The sequence below is a fragment of the Salvelinus fontinalis genome, chromosome 13 (assembly GCF_029448725.1).
Source record: "Salvelinus fontinalis isolate EN_2023a chromosome 13, ASM2944872v1, whole genome shotgun sequence".
Classification (NCBI taxonomy): domain Eukaryota; kingdom Metazoa; phylum Chordata; class Actinopteri; order Salmoniformes; family Salmonidae; genus Salvelinus; species Salvelinus fontinalis.
The window spans coordinates 17,363,743-17,382,230 of record NC_074677.1 but is presented as its reverse complement, the minus strand read 5'-3'; the positions used below and the strand labels follow the sequence as shown (position 1 = coordinate 17,382,230).

Genomic DNA, 18,488 nt, shown 5'->3' with positions numbered 1-18,488 from the left:
TATACTTGCGTACTATTGTTTGTACAGATGAACGTGGTACTTTCAGGCTTTTGGAAATTGCTCCCAAGGATGAACCAGACTTGTGGAGGTCTACAATATTTTTCTGAGGTCTTGGCTGATTTCTTTTGATTTTCCCATGATGTCAAGCAAAGAGGCGCTGAGTTTGAAGGTAGGCCTTGAAATACATCCACCTCCAATTGTCTCAAATTATGTCAATTAGCCTATCAGAAGCTTCTAAAGCCATGACATAATTTTCTGGAATTTTCCAGGCTGTTTAAAGGCACAGTCAATTTAGTGTATGTAAACTTCTGACCCGCTGGAATTGTGATACAGTGAAATAATCTGTCTGTAAACAATTGTTGGAAAAATGACTTGTGTCATGCACAAAGTAGATGTCCTTACCGACTTGCCAAAACTATAGTTTGTTAACAAGAAATTTGTGGAGTGGTTGAAAAACGAGTTTTAATGATTTCAACCTAAATGTATGTTAACTTCTGACTTCAACTGTAGGTGTTTGCCCCCCTGTGTGCTGAGGGTGTCAGGTTCTTGTCCAGTTCTGGAATTTAGGTCACCACAGACTAGCACATGTCCCTGAGCCTGGAAATGGTTGATCTCCCCCTCCAGGATGGAGCAGCTGTCATCGTTCAAGTATGGGGATTCTATTGGGGGGGATATAGGTAGCACACATTAGGACATTTTTATCTGTTGAGATAATTTCCTTATTAATTTCTATCCAAATGTAAAACGTTCCTGTTTTTACTCATTTAATAGTGGGTTAGGTCTGCTCTATACAAAATTAGCATGCCCCCTGAGTCTATTCCCTGTTTCACACCTGGTAGTTTGGTGGATGGGACTACATGCTATCTGTAACCTAGAGGGCAAGCAGTGAGTCTGTCTCCTTTATAGCATGTTTCTTGTAGTTTCTTGTAGGATGACAATGTCTGTATTTCCAATTTCTTTGATGAAGTCTGGTTCCTGCTCTTTAGGCCAAAGGCAGATGACCTCAGACCTTGTATATTCAAATCAAATCAAATTTTATGTGTCACATACACATGGTTAGCAGATGTTAATGCGAGTGTAGCGAAATGCTTGTGCTTCTAGTTCCGACCATGCAGTAATATCTAACAAGTAATCTAACCTAACAATTTCACAACAACTACCTTATACACACAAGTGTAAAGGAATGAATAAGAATATGTACATGAAGGTATATGAATGAGCGACGGTACAGAACGGCATAGGCAAGATGCAGTAGATGGTATAGAGTACAGTATATACATATGAGATGAGTAATGTAGGGTATGTAAACATTATATAAAGTGGCATTGTTTAAAGTGGCTAGTTATACATTTATTACATACATTTTTCATTTTTAAAGTGGCTAGAGTTGAGTCAGTATGTTGGCAGCAGCCACTCAGTGTTAGTGATGGCTGTTTAACAGTCTGATGGCCTTGAGATAGAAGCTGTTTTTCAGTCTCTCGGTCCCCGCTTTGATGCACCTGTACTAGAGGTCGACCGATTAATCGGGCCGATTTCAAGTTTTCATAACAATCGGAAATCGGTATTTTTGGGTGCCGATTTGCCGAATTTATTTATATATATATATTTTTTTAAAGTATTTTTTTATTATTATTATTATTATTATTTTTTTTTTACACCTTTATTTAATCTTTATTTAACTAGGCAAGTCAGTTAAGAACACAATATTATTTTCAATGACGGCCTAGGAACGAGGCAGAACGACAGATTTTTAACCTTGTCAGCTCGGGGGATCCAATCTTGCAACCTTACAGTTAACTAGTCCAATGCTCTAACACCTGATTACATTGCACTCCACGAGGAGCCTGCCTGTTAGCGAATGCAGTAAGCTAAGGTAAGTTGCTAGCTACCATTAAACTTATCTTATAAAAAACAATCAATCAATGACTGTCATTGCTCCAATGTGTACTTAACCATAAACATCAATGCCTTTCTTAAAATCAATACACAATTATATATTTTTAAACCTGCATATTTAGCTAAAAGAAATCCAGGTTAGCAGGCAATATTAACCAGGTGAAATTGTGTAATTTCTCTTGCGTTCATTGCACGCAGAGTCAGGGTATATGCAACAGTTTGGGCCGCCTGGCTCTTTGCGAACTAATTTGCCAGAATTTTACGTAATTATGACAACATTGAAGGTTGTGCAATGTAACAGGAATATTTAGACTCATGGATGCCACCCATTAGATAAAATACGGAACGGAATAAACGTTTTGTTTTCGAGGTGATAGTTTCCGGATTAGTCAAAGGTATATGGTTTAGAGAGAAATAGTCGACGCGTTATAATTCCTGTAATAACTTGCGGCTGAATTTGAAAGGGGTTCCTTCGTTATTTTACCGTACATGTCTTCCATAGAGAATGTCTTGATCTACTTCAAATAAGGTCTGTGTTTCGTGCAGGCTTAAACCGCATCGACGTTTTGATACCCGTGTAAATCTCACTATGATAAGGTAACGTTTGTCAACATATTTTCATAAATCCCCTCTACATTTTTTATAATCTTCGCTTATAATTAGCCAATATTGATCAGAATAACCTTGTCCTATGGATATCTACACAGTTATAAAATTGGCACGGTGATGTAAGCCTACACGAAACACAGACCTTATTTTAAGTGAATCTAAAAATATCCTATGGAATAAATGAAGGAACCACTTTTCAGATTTTGCTAGAAGGTGTCATGGGAATTATGACTCGCACTTTGGTTGTCAATTCTTACCATGCCCATTATTAAAATAGGATTTCCTGCATATAGAAGTTAAAGTTTTTGTTTTCAACATTCATCACAGGTAACTTAAACTCTATTTTTATTCAAACAGTTGAGAGTATTTGTCTCCTAAGCAGACTCTTCAGTATCATTGTCACTTCAGAGCTGTGTGCGTGTGTGTGTATTTATGTATTATATTAAGTTAAAATAAAAGTGTTCATTGTTCATTCAGTATTGTTGCAATTGTCATTATTACAAAAATGTGTGTGTGTGTATTATATACTATATATTTAAAAAATATATATTTTTTAATAAATCATAATCGGTCGACCTCTAACCTGTACTGACCTCGCCTTCTGGATGATATTGTGGCGAACAGGCAGTGCCTCGGGTGGTTGTTGTCCGTGATGATCTTTTTGGCCTTCCTTTGAAATCGGTGTAGGTGTCCTGGAGGGCAGGTAGTTTGCCCCCGGTGATGCGTTGTGCAGACCGCACCACTGGAGAGCCTTACGTTTGTGGGTGGAGCAGTTGCTGTACCAGGCGGTGATACAGCCCGACAGGATGCTCTCAATTGTGCATCTGTAATGGTTTGTGAGTGTTTTTGGTGACAACCCAAATTTCTTCAGCCTCCTGAGGTTGAAGAGGCGCTGCTGCGCCACCTTCACCACGCTGTCTGTGTGGGTGGACCATTTCAGTTTGTCCGTGATGTGTACGCCGAGGAACTTAAAACTTTCCACCTTCTCCACTACTGTCCCGTTGATGTGGATAAAGCGCTGCTCCCTCTGCTGCTTCCTGAAGTCCACGATCATCTCTTTTGTTTTGTTGACATTGAGTGTGAGGTTATTTTCCTGACACCACACTCCGAGGGCCCTCACCTCCTCCCTGTAGGCCGTCTCGTCGTTGTTGGTAATCAAGCCTACCACTGTAGTGTTGTATTCCAGGATAAGATAGTAAAAACTTTGTGTTCCATCGTGTCTAGTCTTGTTTTTGTGTGGTTTAGGCCTGTACCATTACATTAGGTGAGAGGCAGAGTATGTTGAGCATCTGATACATTCCTCTTAGGTCACAGGATGGGGCTTCTCTCTCTGTATCTCTGTCTCTGTCTCTCTGTCTCTCTCTCTCTCAGTGTTGCTTTTCCACTTAAGTAGTTTTTTTCTCAGCCTAAATGGCCTCGAGACTGGATGCGGGCAGCAGCACTGTAGCAGCAGCACTGTAGCAGCAGCACCGTAGCAGCAGCACTGTAGCAGCAGCATTGTAGCTGTAGCAGCAGTACTGTAGCAGCAGCACTGTAGCTGTAGCAGCAGCATTGTAGCAGCAGCACTGTAGCTATAGCAGCACTGTAGCTATAGCAGCACTGTAGCTGTAGCAGCAGCACTGTAGCAGCAGCACTGTAGCAGCAGCACTGTAGCTATAGCAGCATTGTAGCTATAGCAGCATTGTAGCTGTAGCAGCAGCACTGTAGCTGTGGCAGCAGCACTGTAGCTGCAGCACTGTAGCAGCAGCACTGTAGCTATAGCAGCACTGTAGCTGTAGCAGCATCACTGTAGCTGTAGCAGCAGCACTGTAGCAGCAGCACTGTAGCTATAGCAGCACTGTAGCTGTAGCAGCAGCACTGTAGCTGTAGCAGCAGCACTGTAGCAGCAGCAGTGTAGCAGCAGCACTGTAGCAGCAGCAACGTAGCAGCAGCACTGTAGCTGTGGCAGCAGCACTGTAGCTGTGGCAGCAGCACTGTATCAGCAGCAGAAGCACTGTAGCAGCAGCATTGTAGCAGCAGCACCGTAGCAGCAGCACAGTAGCAGCAGCACTGTAGCTGTGGCAGCAGCACTGTAGCAGCAGCACTGTAGCTGTAGCAGCAGCACTGTAGCTGTGGCAGCAGCACTGTAGCAGCAGCACCATAGCTGTGGCAGCAGCACCGTAGCAGCAGCAGTGTAGCAGCAGCACTGTAGCAGCAGCAACATAGCAGCAGCACTGTAGCAGCAGCACTGTAGCAGCAGCACCGTATCAGCAGCACTGTATCTAAAGCAGCAGCACTGTAGCTGTAGCAGCAGCACTGTAGCTGTAGCAGCAGCAGTGTAGCAGCAGCACTGTAGCAGCAGCACTAGCTGTGGCATCAGCACTTTAGCAGCAACACTGTAGCTGTAGCAGCAGCACTGTAGCTGTGGCAGCAGCAGTGTAGCAGCAGCACTGTAGCAGCAGCACTAGCTGTGGCATCAGCACTTTAGCAGCAGCACTGTAGCAGCAGCACTATAGCAGCAGCACTGTAGCTGTGGCAGCAGCAGTGTAGCAGCAGCACCGTAGCAGCAGCACTGTAGCTGTAGCACTGTAGCTGTGGCGGCAGCAGTGTAGCAGCAGCACTGTAGCAGCAGCACTAGCTGTGGCATCAGCACTTTAGCAGCAGCACTGTAGCAGCAGCACTATAGCAGCAGCACTGTAGCTGTGGCAGCAGCAGTGTAGCAGCAGCACCGTAGCAGCAGCACTGTAGCTGTAGCAGCAGCACTGTAGCAGCAGCACTGTAGCTGTGGCATCAGCACTTTAGCAGCAACACTGTAGCAGCAGCACCGTAGCAGAGGCACTGTAGCAGATGCACTGTAGCTGTAGCAGCAGCACTGTAGCTGTAGCAGCAGCACTGTAGCAGCAGCACCGTAGCAGCAGCACCGTAGCAGCAGCACCGTAGCAGCAGCACTGTAGCAGATGCACTGTAGCAGATGTACTGTAGCTGTAGCAGCAGCACTGTAGCTGTAGCAGCAGCATTGTAGCTGTAGCAGCAGCACTGTAGCAGCAGCACTGTAGCAGCAGCACTGTAGCTATAGCAGCACTGTAGCTGTAGCAGCAGCACTGTAGCAGCAGCACTGTAGCTATAGCAGCATTGTAGCTGTAGCAGCAGCACTGTAGCTGTGGCAGCAGCACTGTAGCTGTAGCAGCAGCACTGTAGCTATAGCAGCACTGTAGCTATAGCAGCACTGTAGCTGTAGCAGCAGCACTGTAGCAGCAGCACTATAGCTATAGCAGCACTGTAGCTGTGGCAGCAGCACTGTAGCTGTAGCAGCAGCTCTGTAGCAGCAGCACTGTAGCTGTGGCAGCAGCACTGTAGCTGTGGCAGCAGCACTGTATCAGCAGCAGAAGCACTGTAGCAGCAGCATTGTAGCAGCAGCACCGTAGCAGCAGCACAGTAGCAGCAGCACTGTAGCTGTGGCAGCAGCACTGTAGCAGCAGCACTGTAGCTGTAGCAGCAGCACTGTAGCTGTGGCAGCAGCACCGTAGCAGCAGCAGTGTAGCAGCAGCACTGTAGCAGCAGCACTGTAGCACCAGCACCGTATCAGCAGCACTGTAGCACCAGCACCGTATCAGCAGCACTGTATCTAAAGCAGCAGCACTGTAGCTGTAGCAGCAGCAGTGTAGCAGCAGCACTGTAGCAGCAGCACTAGCTGTGGCATCAGCACTTTAGCAGCAGCACTGTAGCAGCAGCACTATAGCAGCAGCACTGTAGCTGTGGCAGCAGCAGTGTAGCAGCAGCACCGTAGCAGCAGCACTGTATCTGTAACAGCAGCACTGTAGCAGCAGCACTGTAGCTGTGGCATCAGCACTTTAGCAACAACACTGTAGCAGCAGCACCGTAGCAGCAGCACTGTAGCTGTAGCAGCAGCACTGTAGCTGTAGCAGCAGCACCGTAGCAGCAGCACCGTAGCAGCAGCACCGTAGCAGCAGCACTGTAGCAGCAACACTGTAGCTGTAGTAGCAGCACTGTAGCTGTGGCAGCAGCACTGTAGCAGCAGCTCTGTAGCAGCAGCACTGTAGCTGTAGTAGCAGCACTGTAGTAGCAGCACTGTAGCAGATGCACTGTAGCAGATGCACTGTAGCAGATGTACTGTAGCTGTAGTAGCAGCACTGTAGCTGTGGCAGCAGCACTGTAGCTGTAGCAGCAGCACCGTAGCAGCAGCACTGTAGCTGTAGCAGCAGCACTGTAGCTGTGGCAGTGTAGCAGCAGCACCGTAGCAGCAGCACTGTAGCTGTAGCAGCAGCACTGTAGCTGTGGCAGTGTAGCAACAGCACCGTAGCAGCAGCACTGTAGCTGTAGCAGCAGCACTGTAGCTGTAGCAGCAGCGGCACTGTGGCAGCAGCACTGTAGCTGTAGCAGCAGCACTGTAGCTGTAGCAGCAGCACTGTAGCTGTAGCAGCAGCGGCACTGTGGCAGCAGCACTGTAGCTGTAGCAGCAGCACTGTAGCTGTAGCAGCAGCACTGTAGCTGTAGCAGCAGCGGCACTGTGGCAGCAGCACTGTAGCAGAGGCACTGTAGCTGTAGCAGAAGCGGCACTGTGGCAGCAGCACTGTAGCAGCAGCACCGTAGCAGAGGCACTGTAGCTGTAGCAGCAGCACTGTAGCAGCAGCAGTGTAGCAGCAGCAGTGTAGCAGCAGCACTGTAGCAGCAGCAGTGTAGCAGCAGCAGTGTAGCAGCAGCAGTGTAGCAGCAGCAGTGTAGCAGCAGCAGTCTATTTCTGCTCTCTTGACTCCTTATGGAGTTGTCATGAGACTCATGTTTGGCATGACAATGGAGTAGGCAAAAGCACTAACAGATCTGGGACCAGTCTACAAAAGTAGTGTACTACATAGGGAATAGGGTGCCATTTGGGACACAACCCGCATCATCTTGCATCTTGGTGCAGCGTGGTCAGGACTGCATTTACCCACTTTCCTGTCCCATGCCGTCACTATTGTCAATTTACATCTATCTTCATAAAGTAGAGAATGATGAAGGTGAGTCATACCCATTGAAATAGTCACACAAATTAGTGTCGTTACGTGCCCTTTTATGGGACTCTGACACTGGTACTACCATGGAAACTAGGATCATTAGCAAAGAGGGAACAACAACTTGTACTTTTTTTTAAACATCAACCGCTATTGTTCTCCTTCACGGTTCACATCCCAGCAGCACTGGGCCATGTCTTGTTCTCTGAAGCTGAAAACACTTTGTAACAGGAAACAGAAATGAGTGTTGTTATTGGACACGGTCAGGTAGCTGTCTACCTCCTTGGTTCCAAAAGGTTTTCTCACATTGTTTAGTGAGAAGAACATTATGCATTTCTAAATGTTGTCTTATTCATACTTATTGAACAACAACACCCTGGATGGGAACATGCAGACTTTCCAGTTGCAGTGAGACATTACATTGCTGAGTTGAACAGAGTTCTGTTCTGTGGATCTCTCTCTCTGTCTCTGTCTCTCTCTGTCTCTGTCTCTCTCTGTCTCTGTCTCTCTCTTTCTCTTTCTGTAGTGTGATTGTAATTTCTCTCAGCCTCTCATCCCCTCGCTCCCCATGTCATCACTAAGATGACTAAAATCACTAAGATGTCATCACTAGATTGGAGTTAATGAGAACCCTGCTCGCTACAAAAACAGAACTCACATCCCAGCCTGCCTGGGGTTACATCCTCAGTCAACTACAGAGGTGTGTGTGTGTGTGTGTTTTCTCCCCTGTTGGTACTGAAGTTAATAGCTGTAGGTCATTGCAGTGTCCTTTCCCTGGCCGTTAATGCTGTGTACAGGGGATGGTACAGGATGGGGACGCACTGTCCTACTGTCCTCATTATTATACACATCTGACAAGCCTCTGCCTGGGCGTCGCTCGTCCGCACGCTCGTCCTTAGCCCCCCCCCCCCCCCCTCCCACACACACACACTGTTTGATATAAGAGAGGCAGGGAAAGATGAGAAAGAAGAGTAGAGGGATGGGGTGAAAGGAGAGATGGATGGGGAAAGGGGGAGGGAGAGATGGATGGGGAAAGGGGGATGTAGAGAGGGAATGGGTTGAAAGGGGGATGTAGAGAGGGAATGGGGTGAAAGGAGAGATGGATGGGGAAAGGGGTAGGGAGAGAGGGAATGGGGTGAAAGGAGAGATGGATGGGAAAAGGGGGAGGGAGAGAGGGAATGGGGTGAAAGGAGAGATGGATGGGAAAAGGGGGAGGGAGAGGGGATGGGGTGAAAGGAGAGATGGGGAGGGAGAGGGGATGGGGTGAAAGGAGAGATGGATGGGGAAAGGGGGAGGGAGAGTGAGAATGGGGTGAAAGGAGAGATGGATGAGAAAGGGGGAGTGAGAGTTGGATGGGGAAAGGGGGAGGGAGAGGGAATGGGGTGAAAGGAGAGATGGATGGGGAAAGGGGGAGGGAGAGATGGATGGGGAAAGGGAGAGGGAATGGGGTGAAAGGAAAGATGGATGGGGAAAGGGGGAGGGAGAGATGGAAAGGGAAAAGGGGGAGGGAGAGATGGATGGGAAAAGGGGGAGGGAGAGATGGATGGGGAAAGGGGGAGGGAGAGAGGGAATGGGGTAAGGGGGAGGGAGAGCGAGAGGAGTGGACCTTGTAATTCTGTTTCCCTGACATTAATTAGCTGTGGTTGGTTTGTTTAAACACAGGGCAGTAAAAATGAATCACTCCTTTCCTGTGTGGGCTAGTTCCAGACATAAGCGGTCTCACTCTGGTCTCAACTTAATGTTGAGAGTTATAATAGTATAATACACTAGGTGCAAGTTCAAAATTGTTGTTAGTCACTCTCACTCAGATTTGCATCAAATGTGTTACAAAATAGCAAACATTATCGACGCCCCATGGCAAAATGTCTGGAATTGCAGGAAATTAAGTAAAAAAAAAAAAAAAAAAGTTCTCTCCACTATCAAGAGGGGGACCACTAAATTGTTTTGCCTGCTTGGTGGACAAAAACCAAATCTCGCTTAAGGTCCCCAAAAGGCTAGAGGTGGCCCGCCTCTGCTGCTGGGTGTTGGAGAGAGAACAGGAGATCATCCTGACTGTTCTCCCCCAGCTTCGGTCTGCTGAAGGAGAGGAGGAGTGTTCATCTTGGCCTCGACTGACTGTCTGACACACACACACACACACACACACACACACACACACACACACACACACACACACACACACACACACACACACACACACACACACACACACACACACACACACAGTCTTAGCTAACCTTGTGGGGACATACAATTCAGTCCCATTCAAAATCCTATTTTCCCTGACCCCTAACCCTAAACCTAACCCTAATCCTAACCCGTACTCTTACCCTAACCCTAACCTTAACCCTAACCCAAAAACATAAACTTTATCCTAACCCTAAACCTAACCCTAGCTCCTAAACCTAACCCTACAACTAACCCTAGCTCCTAACCTTAATATTTAACTTAATTCTAACCCTAACACTAATTCTAACCTTAACCCTAAACCCGCTAGAAATAGCATTTGACCTTGTGGGGACTAACAAAATGTCCCCAGCTGGTCAACTTTTTGTTTGTTTACTATTCTTGTAGGGACTTCTGGTCCCCACAAGAATAGTTAAACACGTCCACACACACACACACACACACACACACACACACACACACACACACACACACACACACACACACACACACACACACACACACACACACACACACACACACACACACACACACACATTTTCTCTTTGCTCTCGCCGTCCCACACACACACTCTCACACAGACTCCCTACATTGCATTATCTATTTGTGCTGGCAGACACCCTTGTCGGCCAAGGCAAGTTCCACTCGGCTGTCTGCCTGGGGTTTTACATATGGCCTTTTCATATACTGTACAGCCTGGGGTCTCGTTCTCTCTCTCAGCCTCTCGCTCTCTCTCAGCCTCTCGCTCTCTCTCTGCTTCTCGCTCTCTCTGTTTCTCGCTCGCTCTCTCTCTCTCAATTGAATTCAAGGGGGTTTATTGGCATGGGAAACATATATTAACATTGCCAAAGCAAGTGAAGTAGATAATATACAAAAGTGAAATAAACAATAAAAATGAACAGTAAGCATTACCAAAAGAATAAGACATTACAAATGTCATATTATGTATATATACAGTGTTGTAACGATGTGCAAATGATTTAAGTACAAAAGGGAAAATAAATAAACATACATATGGGTTGTATTTACAATGGTGTTTGTTCTTCACTGGTTGCCCTTTTCTTGTGGCAAAAGGTCACAAATATTGCTGCTGTGATGTCACACTGGTATTTCACCCAGAAGATATGGGAGTTTATCAAAATCGTGTTTGTTTTCGAATTCTTTGTGGATCTGTGTAATCTGAGGGAAATATGTGTCTCTAATATGGTCATACACTTGGCAGGAGGTCAGGAAGTGCAGCTCAGTTTCCACCTCATTTTGTGGGCAGTGTGCATATAACCCGTCTTCTCTTGAGAGCCAGGTCTGCCTACGGTGGCCTTTCTCAATAGCAAGGCTATGCTCACTGAGTCTGTACATAGTCAAAGCTTTCCTTAAGTGTGGGTCACTCACAGTGGTCAGGTGTTCTGCCACTGTGTATTCTCTGTTTAGGGCCAAATAGCATTCTAGTTTGCTCTGTTTTTTTTGTTAATTACTTCACACATTAGAAATAATTATCTTTTTGTTTTCTCATGATTTGGTTGGGTCTAATTGTGTTGCTGTCCTGGGGCTCTGTGGGGTCTGTTTGTGTTTGTGAACAGAGCCCCAGAACCAGCTTCCTTAGGGGACTCTGTAGGTGATGGCTTTGTTATGGAAGGTTTGGGAACCGCTTCTTTTTATGCGGTTGTAGAATTTAACTTCTCTTTTCCGGATTTTGATAATTAGTGTGTATCAGCCTAATTCTGTTCTGCATGCATTATTTGGTGTTTTACGTTGTACACAGAGGATATTTTAGACTCAATTTGGTGTTTGTCCCATTTTGTGAATTCTTGGTTGGTGAGCGGACCCCAGACCTCACAACCATAAAGGGAAATGGGTTCTGTAACTGATTCAAGTATTTTTAGCCAGATCCTAATTGGTATGTCGAATTTTATGTTCCTTTTGATGGCATAGAATTCCCTTCTTGCCTTGTCCCTCAGATCGTTCACAGCTTTGTGGAAGTTACCTGTGGCGCTGATGTTTAGGCCAAGGTATGTATCGTTTTTTGCATGTTCTAGGGCAACTGTGTCTAGAATTAATTTGTATTATTAGATCTAGGTGCTGCTGTAGGCCCTCCTTGGTTGGTCTCTTGCTCGCTTTCTCTCGAGTTGGATAGGGGTGTCCTTCCTGTGTCATGAGTGAAACTGTGATTCATGTGTTTTCTGTGTGCGCCAGGTTAATGCCATTAATGTCTCTGTTGGAATGTCTGTGTGAGAGGTTGGGGGTGGAGTTTACTGTCGGGATGTTTATATTGGGGTACAGGTATTCAAAGAAGGAAAAGGCCAAATATGTATTGTTGAATTTTCTGTTTGCTCAGGCAAAGTTGGCTATTTGGCTAACAAGGAAGAACAGGGTAAAAGGTGGAGGGATAACAGACCCAGGTCTCTGCGCCCCTTAGGGTGGAATTTGAGATATAGAGATGTTTCAGGAGATATGGTGTGTCGGGGGGGCCGTCTGTACAGCTGGGGAAGATGGGTTGAATATACGGTTGTAGAAGTGCTGAGGTTTTGGTTATTGTGATGTGTTGTTTTGTGTCATAGGGTAGAGTGCAAGGTGAGTACGCAGTACAGGGGATATTTGTTTTTTAAAAGGGGGGTGGTGGTAGTGAGGTGTTAATGAAATGAGGATGTATCATTAAAGAAAGTCAAAGTCTCCCTCTACCTAACCCCTACCTAATACTACCTAACCCCTACCCATTACTACCTAACCACTACCTAACCACTACTACCTAACCTCTACCTAAAACTACATAACCCCTACCTGATACTAGCTATCCCCTACCTAATACTGCTTAACCACTACGGATGGGGAGGATTGTGTAGTGAATGTGTAGTTTATGTACTACTCAAGATACACAAGAAAGTGTTCAGTAGAAAAACAGTTGTGTTTCCCGTAGTAATCAGGTAGAGATGTTTACTACTTGATGTTGGTACCAAATAAGTAGTCGTTATTTTTTGGCTCCGCACGGTGCCGTGGGCCCGTGGCTGATGTCCTTGAGTACTTTTATTCATGGGGTTGGGGATCTGTGCTTATTATGGGATGGATAACATCAGTGCTGCTCCGCAGGCCTTTGGCAGGGCACAGGGTTGGGTCTCTCTGAAGACACTAGGTGCGTCCCAAATGGTTCTGTATATAGTGTACAACGTTTGACCAGAGCCCTATGACCTTTACTGATGACCTTTGTTGGATGTTGAAATGTAAAATGCCCCTTTTTATGCTGGCTTTGTATACACAAATACTGTGTAGTGTTAATTGGAACTTTTATTTGACCGCTGCCAACCGCAAAAGTACTTGTTTTGTGCTTACAATATAACCCTTAAATGAACCTAAATGGACTGCTGCATTCAATGTACAGCCTGAGAGATGGTCATGTTTAGCCTAAAACCTGTCATTTCTTCTCAAATTCAAACTGCTATACAGATGCAAATGATTGTGATAATTTCACTGAATATCTCTGTCTTTCTCTGTTGTATTGTGTCAGGTGTCAACCCTCTCTCTTTCTGTTTCCTGTCAGGTGTTCCGGACGGACTTCATCACAGCCATGAAGCTGCCAGACTCGGCCCAGCTGGGCCACGATGACTTCTACGTGCTGTCAGACCCCTGGAGACAGGAGTGGGAGAAGGGGGTCCAGGTCCCTGCCAGCATAGACGCCATCCCAGAACCCGTCGTCAGGTAGGGACAATGCTGACTGTTTGAATGCTTTGACTGCTCTAATACAGTACGACCATGGAACATCCACACTTAAAGGGATACTTCGAGATTTTGGCAATGAAGCCAGTGGCGCAGTGGTCTAAGGCACTGCATCTCAGTGCAAGAGATACGGTCCCTGGTTCGAATCCAGGCTGTTTCACATCCGGCTGTGATTGGGAGTCCCATAGGGCGGCGCACATTTGGCTCAGCGTCATTAGGGTTTGGCCGGGGTCGGCCGTCATTGTAAATATGAATGTGTTCTTAACGGACTTGCCTAGTTAAATAAAGGTTAAATAAAACAATTAAAAAAATATTTATTCCACAGATTCAGTGATTCAATAAAATATTCAGATTCAATAAAATATTCCACAGATTCAGTGAAGTCATTTTTATGTCTCTGTGTCCAGTATGAAGGAAGTAGGTAGTTTTGCAAGCCAATGCTAACTAGCGTTAGCACAATGACAGGAAGTCTGTGGTGTCTATTAGCATGCTAGCAGTTATCATAGACTTCCAGTCAATGTGCTAACGCTAGTTCATCTGAACTATATCCTCAAATATACCATTAAGCACACTCTGAACACACTGTCTGAACACACTGACTGTCTGAATGCTTTCATTTATTTTGAGTGTGAACCCTATCACACACTAAAATGTCACTACCAATATTTAAATACTGATGGAGCACAACGACACTGAACACTGACTCTCACACACATGCATTCTGATACTGCTGTAGCTGAAGCCAGGCAGACGCACACACACACCTACATGCAGGATACCCTGTCCCCTAACACACACACACACACACACACACACACACACACACACACACACACACACACACACACACACACACACACACACACACACACACACACACACACACACACACACACACCTGCATGCTCAGCGTTGCCCAGTCTTTGACTACCATCGACAGACCCAGACAGACAGACAGACCCAGACAGACATACATACCCAGACATACAGACCCAGACAGACAGACTCAGACAGACCCAGACAGACAGACCCAGCCAGACTCAGACAGACCCAGACAGACAGACCCAGACAGACAGACCCAGACAGACCCAGACAGACAGACAGACAGACTCAGACAGACATACCCAGACAGACACAGACAGATCCAGACAGACAGACTCAGACAGACCCAGACAGACTCAGACAGACAGACAGACTCAGACAGACATACCCAGACAGACAGACACAGACAGACCCAGACAGACAGACTCAGACAGACACAGACAGACAGACAGACAGACTGAGAGACAGACAGACAGACCCAGAGAGACTCAGACAGACAGGCCCAGACAGACAGACCCAGACAGACAGACCCAGACAGGCCCAGACAGACCTAGACAGACTCAGACAGACAGACAGACAGACAGACAGAGACCCAGACAGACAGACAGACGGTGGTATCTCAGTAGAGTTCCTCAGTGTTGCCAGGCCTGCATGGTGATAAACCCACAGATCAGCGACACACAGCAGCCGGAACAAAGGGGAGCACACCTGGACACACTGCCCCATCCCCCACCACACCACACTCATGTTTGCTCACTCCTTGAAGCACAGGGCCTTGACAAATGGATCTCCACCCCGCCCTATTCTGGGCGAGGTCCCATGCTGATGTGGTTTTGAGTCCCAGGTTGTGTAGGTCGTCCTCCAACTGGTCGGACGATCTGGCTCTCGGTCTTCCTCTTGGCCGTGGCCAGTTGGGGGATTGCTCCTTCAGGATGAGGGCAAGTTCCAGAGGTGGGTTTGATCTGACCAGGTGACTGAACAGTCACAGTCGGGGAGGTTCTGACCAGGGAGTTCTGGATGTGGTCCCACCATGTGATGCCGTGTAGACATCCAAACAACATGTGAGGTCCAGGGTGAGGGTCCATGACACACAAACACACACACCTTTTACAGGTTATCTCAGCTGGAGCATGTGTTCTAGAGATTAGGTCAGGTCAGCTGGAACATGTGTTCTAGAGATTAGGTCAGGTCAGATGGAACATGTGTTCTAGAGATTAGGTCAGGTCAGCTGGAGTATGTGTTCTTGAAATTAGGTCAAGTCAGATGGAACATGTGTTCTAGAGATTAGGTCAGGTCAGCTGGAGCATGTGTTCTAGAGATTAGGTCAGGTCAGCTGGAGCATGTGTTCTAGAGATTAGGTCAGGTCAGATGGAACATGTGTTCTAGAGATTAGGTCAGGTCAGATGGAACATGTGTTCTAGAGATTAGGTCAGGTCAGCTGGAACATGTGTTCTAGAGATTAGGTCAGGTCAGATGGAACATGTGTTCTAGAGATTAGGTCAGGTCAGCTGGAACATGTGTTCTAGAGATTAGGTCAGGTCAGCTGGAACATGTGTTCTAGAGATTAGGTCAGTTCAGCTGAAACATGTGTTCTAGAGATTAGGTCAGGTCAGCTGGAACATGTGTTCTAGAAATTAGGTCAAGTCAGATGGAACATGTGTTCTAGAGATTAGGTCAGGTCAGCTGGAACATGTGTTCTAGAGATTAGGTCAGGTCAGATGGAACATGTGTTCTAGAGATCAGGTCAGGTCAGCTGGAACATGTGTTCTAGAGATCAGGTCAGGTCAGCTGGAACATGTGTTCTAGAGATCAGGTCAGGTCAGCTGGAACATGTGTTCTAGAGATCAGGTCAGGTCAGCTGGAACATGTGTTCTAGAGATCAGGTCAGGTCAGCTGGAGCATGTGTTCTAGAGATTAGGTCAGGTCAGCTGCATTGTGAGAGAGAGTTAGTAGTGATCCAGAGATCACAGGATCAGAAGAGCTGCTGGGAACATGGAGATGTGGGTCGGTGTTCCTCTGATGAGGGAAACTACACAGACTGGGTTGTAGGGTAATTCCTCTCCTAGAGTGAGACTGTGACACCCACGCATAGACACGGAGACAGACGGAGGGACGGACACACAGGGAGTGTGGCAGGGTCACAGGCTAACAATATCAAACCTCACTGCTTTACTCTCCTACTGCTCATCATACAGGACACCAGGCCTGGGATAGATAACATGCATATAGATATAGATACACCAGGCCTGGGATAGATAACATGCATATAGATATAGAGAGATATAGATACACCAGGCCTGGGATAGATACGATAACATGCATATAGATATAGATACACCAGGCCTGGGATAGATAACATGCATATAGATATAGAGAGATATATATACACCAGACCTGGGATAGATACGATAACATGCATATAGATATAGATACACCAGGCCTGGGATAGATAACATGCATATAGATATAGAGAGATATAGATACACCAGGCCTGGGATAGATAACATGCATATAGATATAGAGAGATAGATACACCAGGCCTGGGATAGATAACATGCATATAGATATAGAGAGATAGATACACCAGGCCTTTGATAGATAACATGCATATAGATATAGAGAGATAGATACACCATGCCTGGGATACATAACATGCATATAGATATAGATAGATAGATACACCAGGCCTGGGATAGATAACATGCATATAGATATAGATAGATAGATACACCAGGCCTGGGATAGATACGAAAACATTCATATAGATATAGAGAGATAGATACACCAGGCCTGAGATAGATACGATAACATGCATATAGATATAGAGAGATAGATACACCATGCCTGGGATAGATAACATGCATATAGATATAGAGAGATAGATACACCAGGCCTGGGATAGATAACATGCATATAGATATATAGAGATAGATACACCAGGCCTGGGATAGATAACATGCATATAAATATAGAGAGATAGATATAGAGAGATAGATACAGAAGGCCTGGGATAGATAAAATAACATGCATATAGATATAGAGAGAGATGGATATAGAGATGAGAGATAGATATAGAGAGATAGATACACCAGGCCTGGGATAGATAAGATAACATGTGTATAGATATAGAGAGATAGAGAAAGATATAGCTATTGAGAAAGGCCACTGTAGGCAGACCTGGCTCTCAAGAGAAGACAGGCTATGTGCACACTGCCCACAAAATGAGGTGGAAACTGAGCTGCACTTCCTAACCTCCTGCCCAATGTATGACCATATTAGAGACACATATTTCCCTCAGATTACACAGATCCACAAAGAATTTGAAAACAAACACGATTTTGATAAACTCCCATATCTTCTGGGTGAAATACCACAGTGTGACATCACAGCAGCAATATTTGTGACCTTTTGCCACAAGAAAAGGTCAACCAGTGAAGAACAAACACCATTGTAAATACAACCCATATTTATGTTTATTTATTTTCCCTTTTGTACTTTAACCGTTTGTACATTGTTACAACACTGTATATATACATAATATGACATTTGTAATGTCTTTATTCTTTTGGAACTTCTGTGAGTGTAATGTTTACTGTTCATTTTTATTGTTTATTTCACTTCTGTATATTATCTACCTCACTTGCTTTGTCAATGTTAACATATGTTTCCCATGCCAATAAAGTCCCTTGAATTGAAATTGATATAGAGAAAGAGATAGATATATAGAGAGATGGATATAGAGCGAGAGATAGATAAGGAGAGTAATAGGTGAGTGTGGATATATGCACAAATTACCACGAGAGATCGATTTGATTGATTTAGAATGTGTGGAGATGGAGAGATACATAGCTCAATAAAGGTAGATGAGAAGGGAGTTGATTGCTCTAAGCGGGTGGTATGTTCAAGTTGGTTAGAAAGCTTTGTCCTCCCCCCGTCTGTTCTTTCTGCTCCTGCCTCAGGCTTAGACAGCTAGCTTTAAAATAAATAATGACATCATCTTCCAAAAATTGTGGAAAAGAGAAACTGCAGGGCCTGTCTGGCTCAGCTAGCCTAGTGTTCTTTCTCTCTCTGGGCTTGCTGTCCTCCTCTTACCCTCTGCCGTGCGGTCTCTCTCGCTCTCGGTCTCTGTATCTCGGTCTCTGTCTGTCTGTACAAGCTTACTGTGCCGCGGTGGTTTCAGCTAAATGCTTTATGGTTGCGGAGAAATACCGTGAGACTGCTGGGTCACTGTGTTTGTGCTCCTCTCCCCTTTCTCTTTTCATGGAAGATAACCAACAC

General features: G+C 45.6%; 1 protein-coding gene across 3 annotated transcripts in view; it reads left to right on the top strand.

Annotated features, from left to right (window-relative positions):
• LOC129868183 (protein Jade-1-like) overlaps positions 1–18,488 on the top strand; it is a 240,879-nt gene that overhangs the window by 69,086 nt on the left and 153,305 nt on the right. For 2 of the 3 annotated variants that reach the window (XM_055941925.1, XM_055941924.1), the window contains one exon: positions 13,213–13,370. In XM_055941925.1, coding sequence (XP_055797900.1) covers positions 13,213–13,370 — 158 coding nt within the window. Of the gene's footprint in view, positions 1–11,625; positions 11,690–13,212; positions 13,371–18,488 lie in introns of those variants that run through there. The other variant, XM_055941926.1, reaches the window with a different exon arrangement.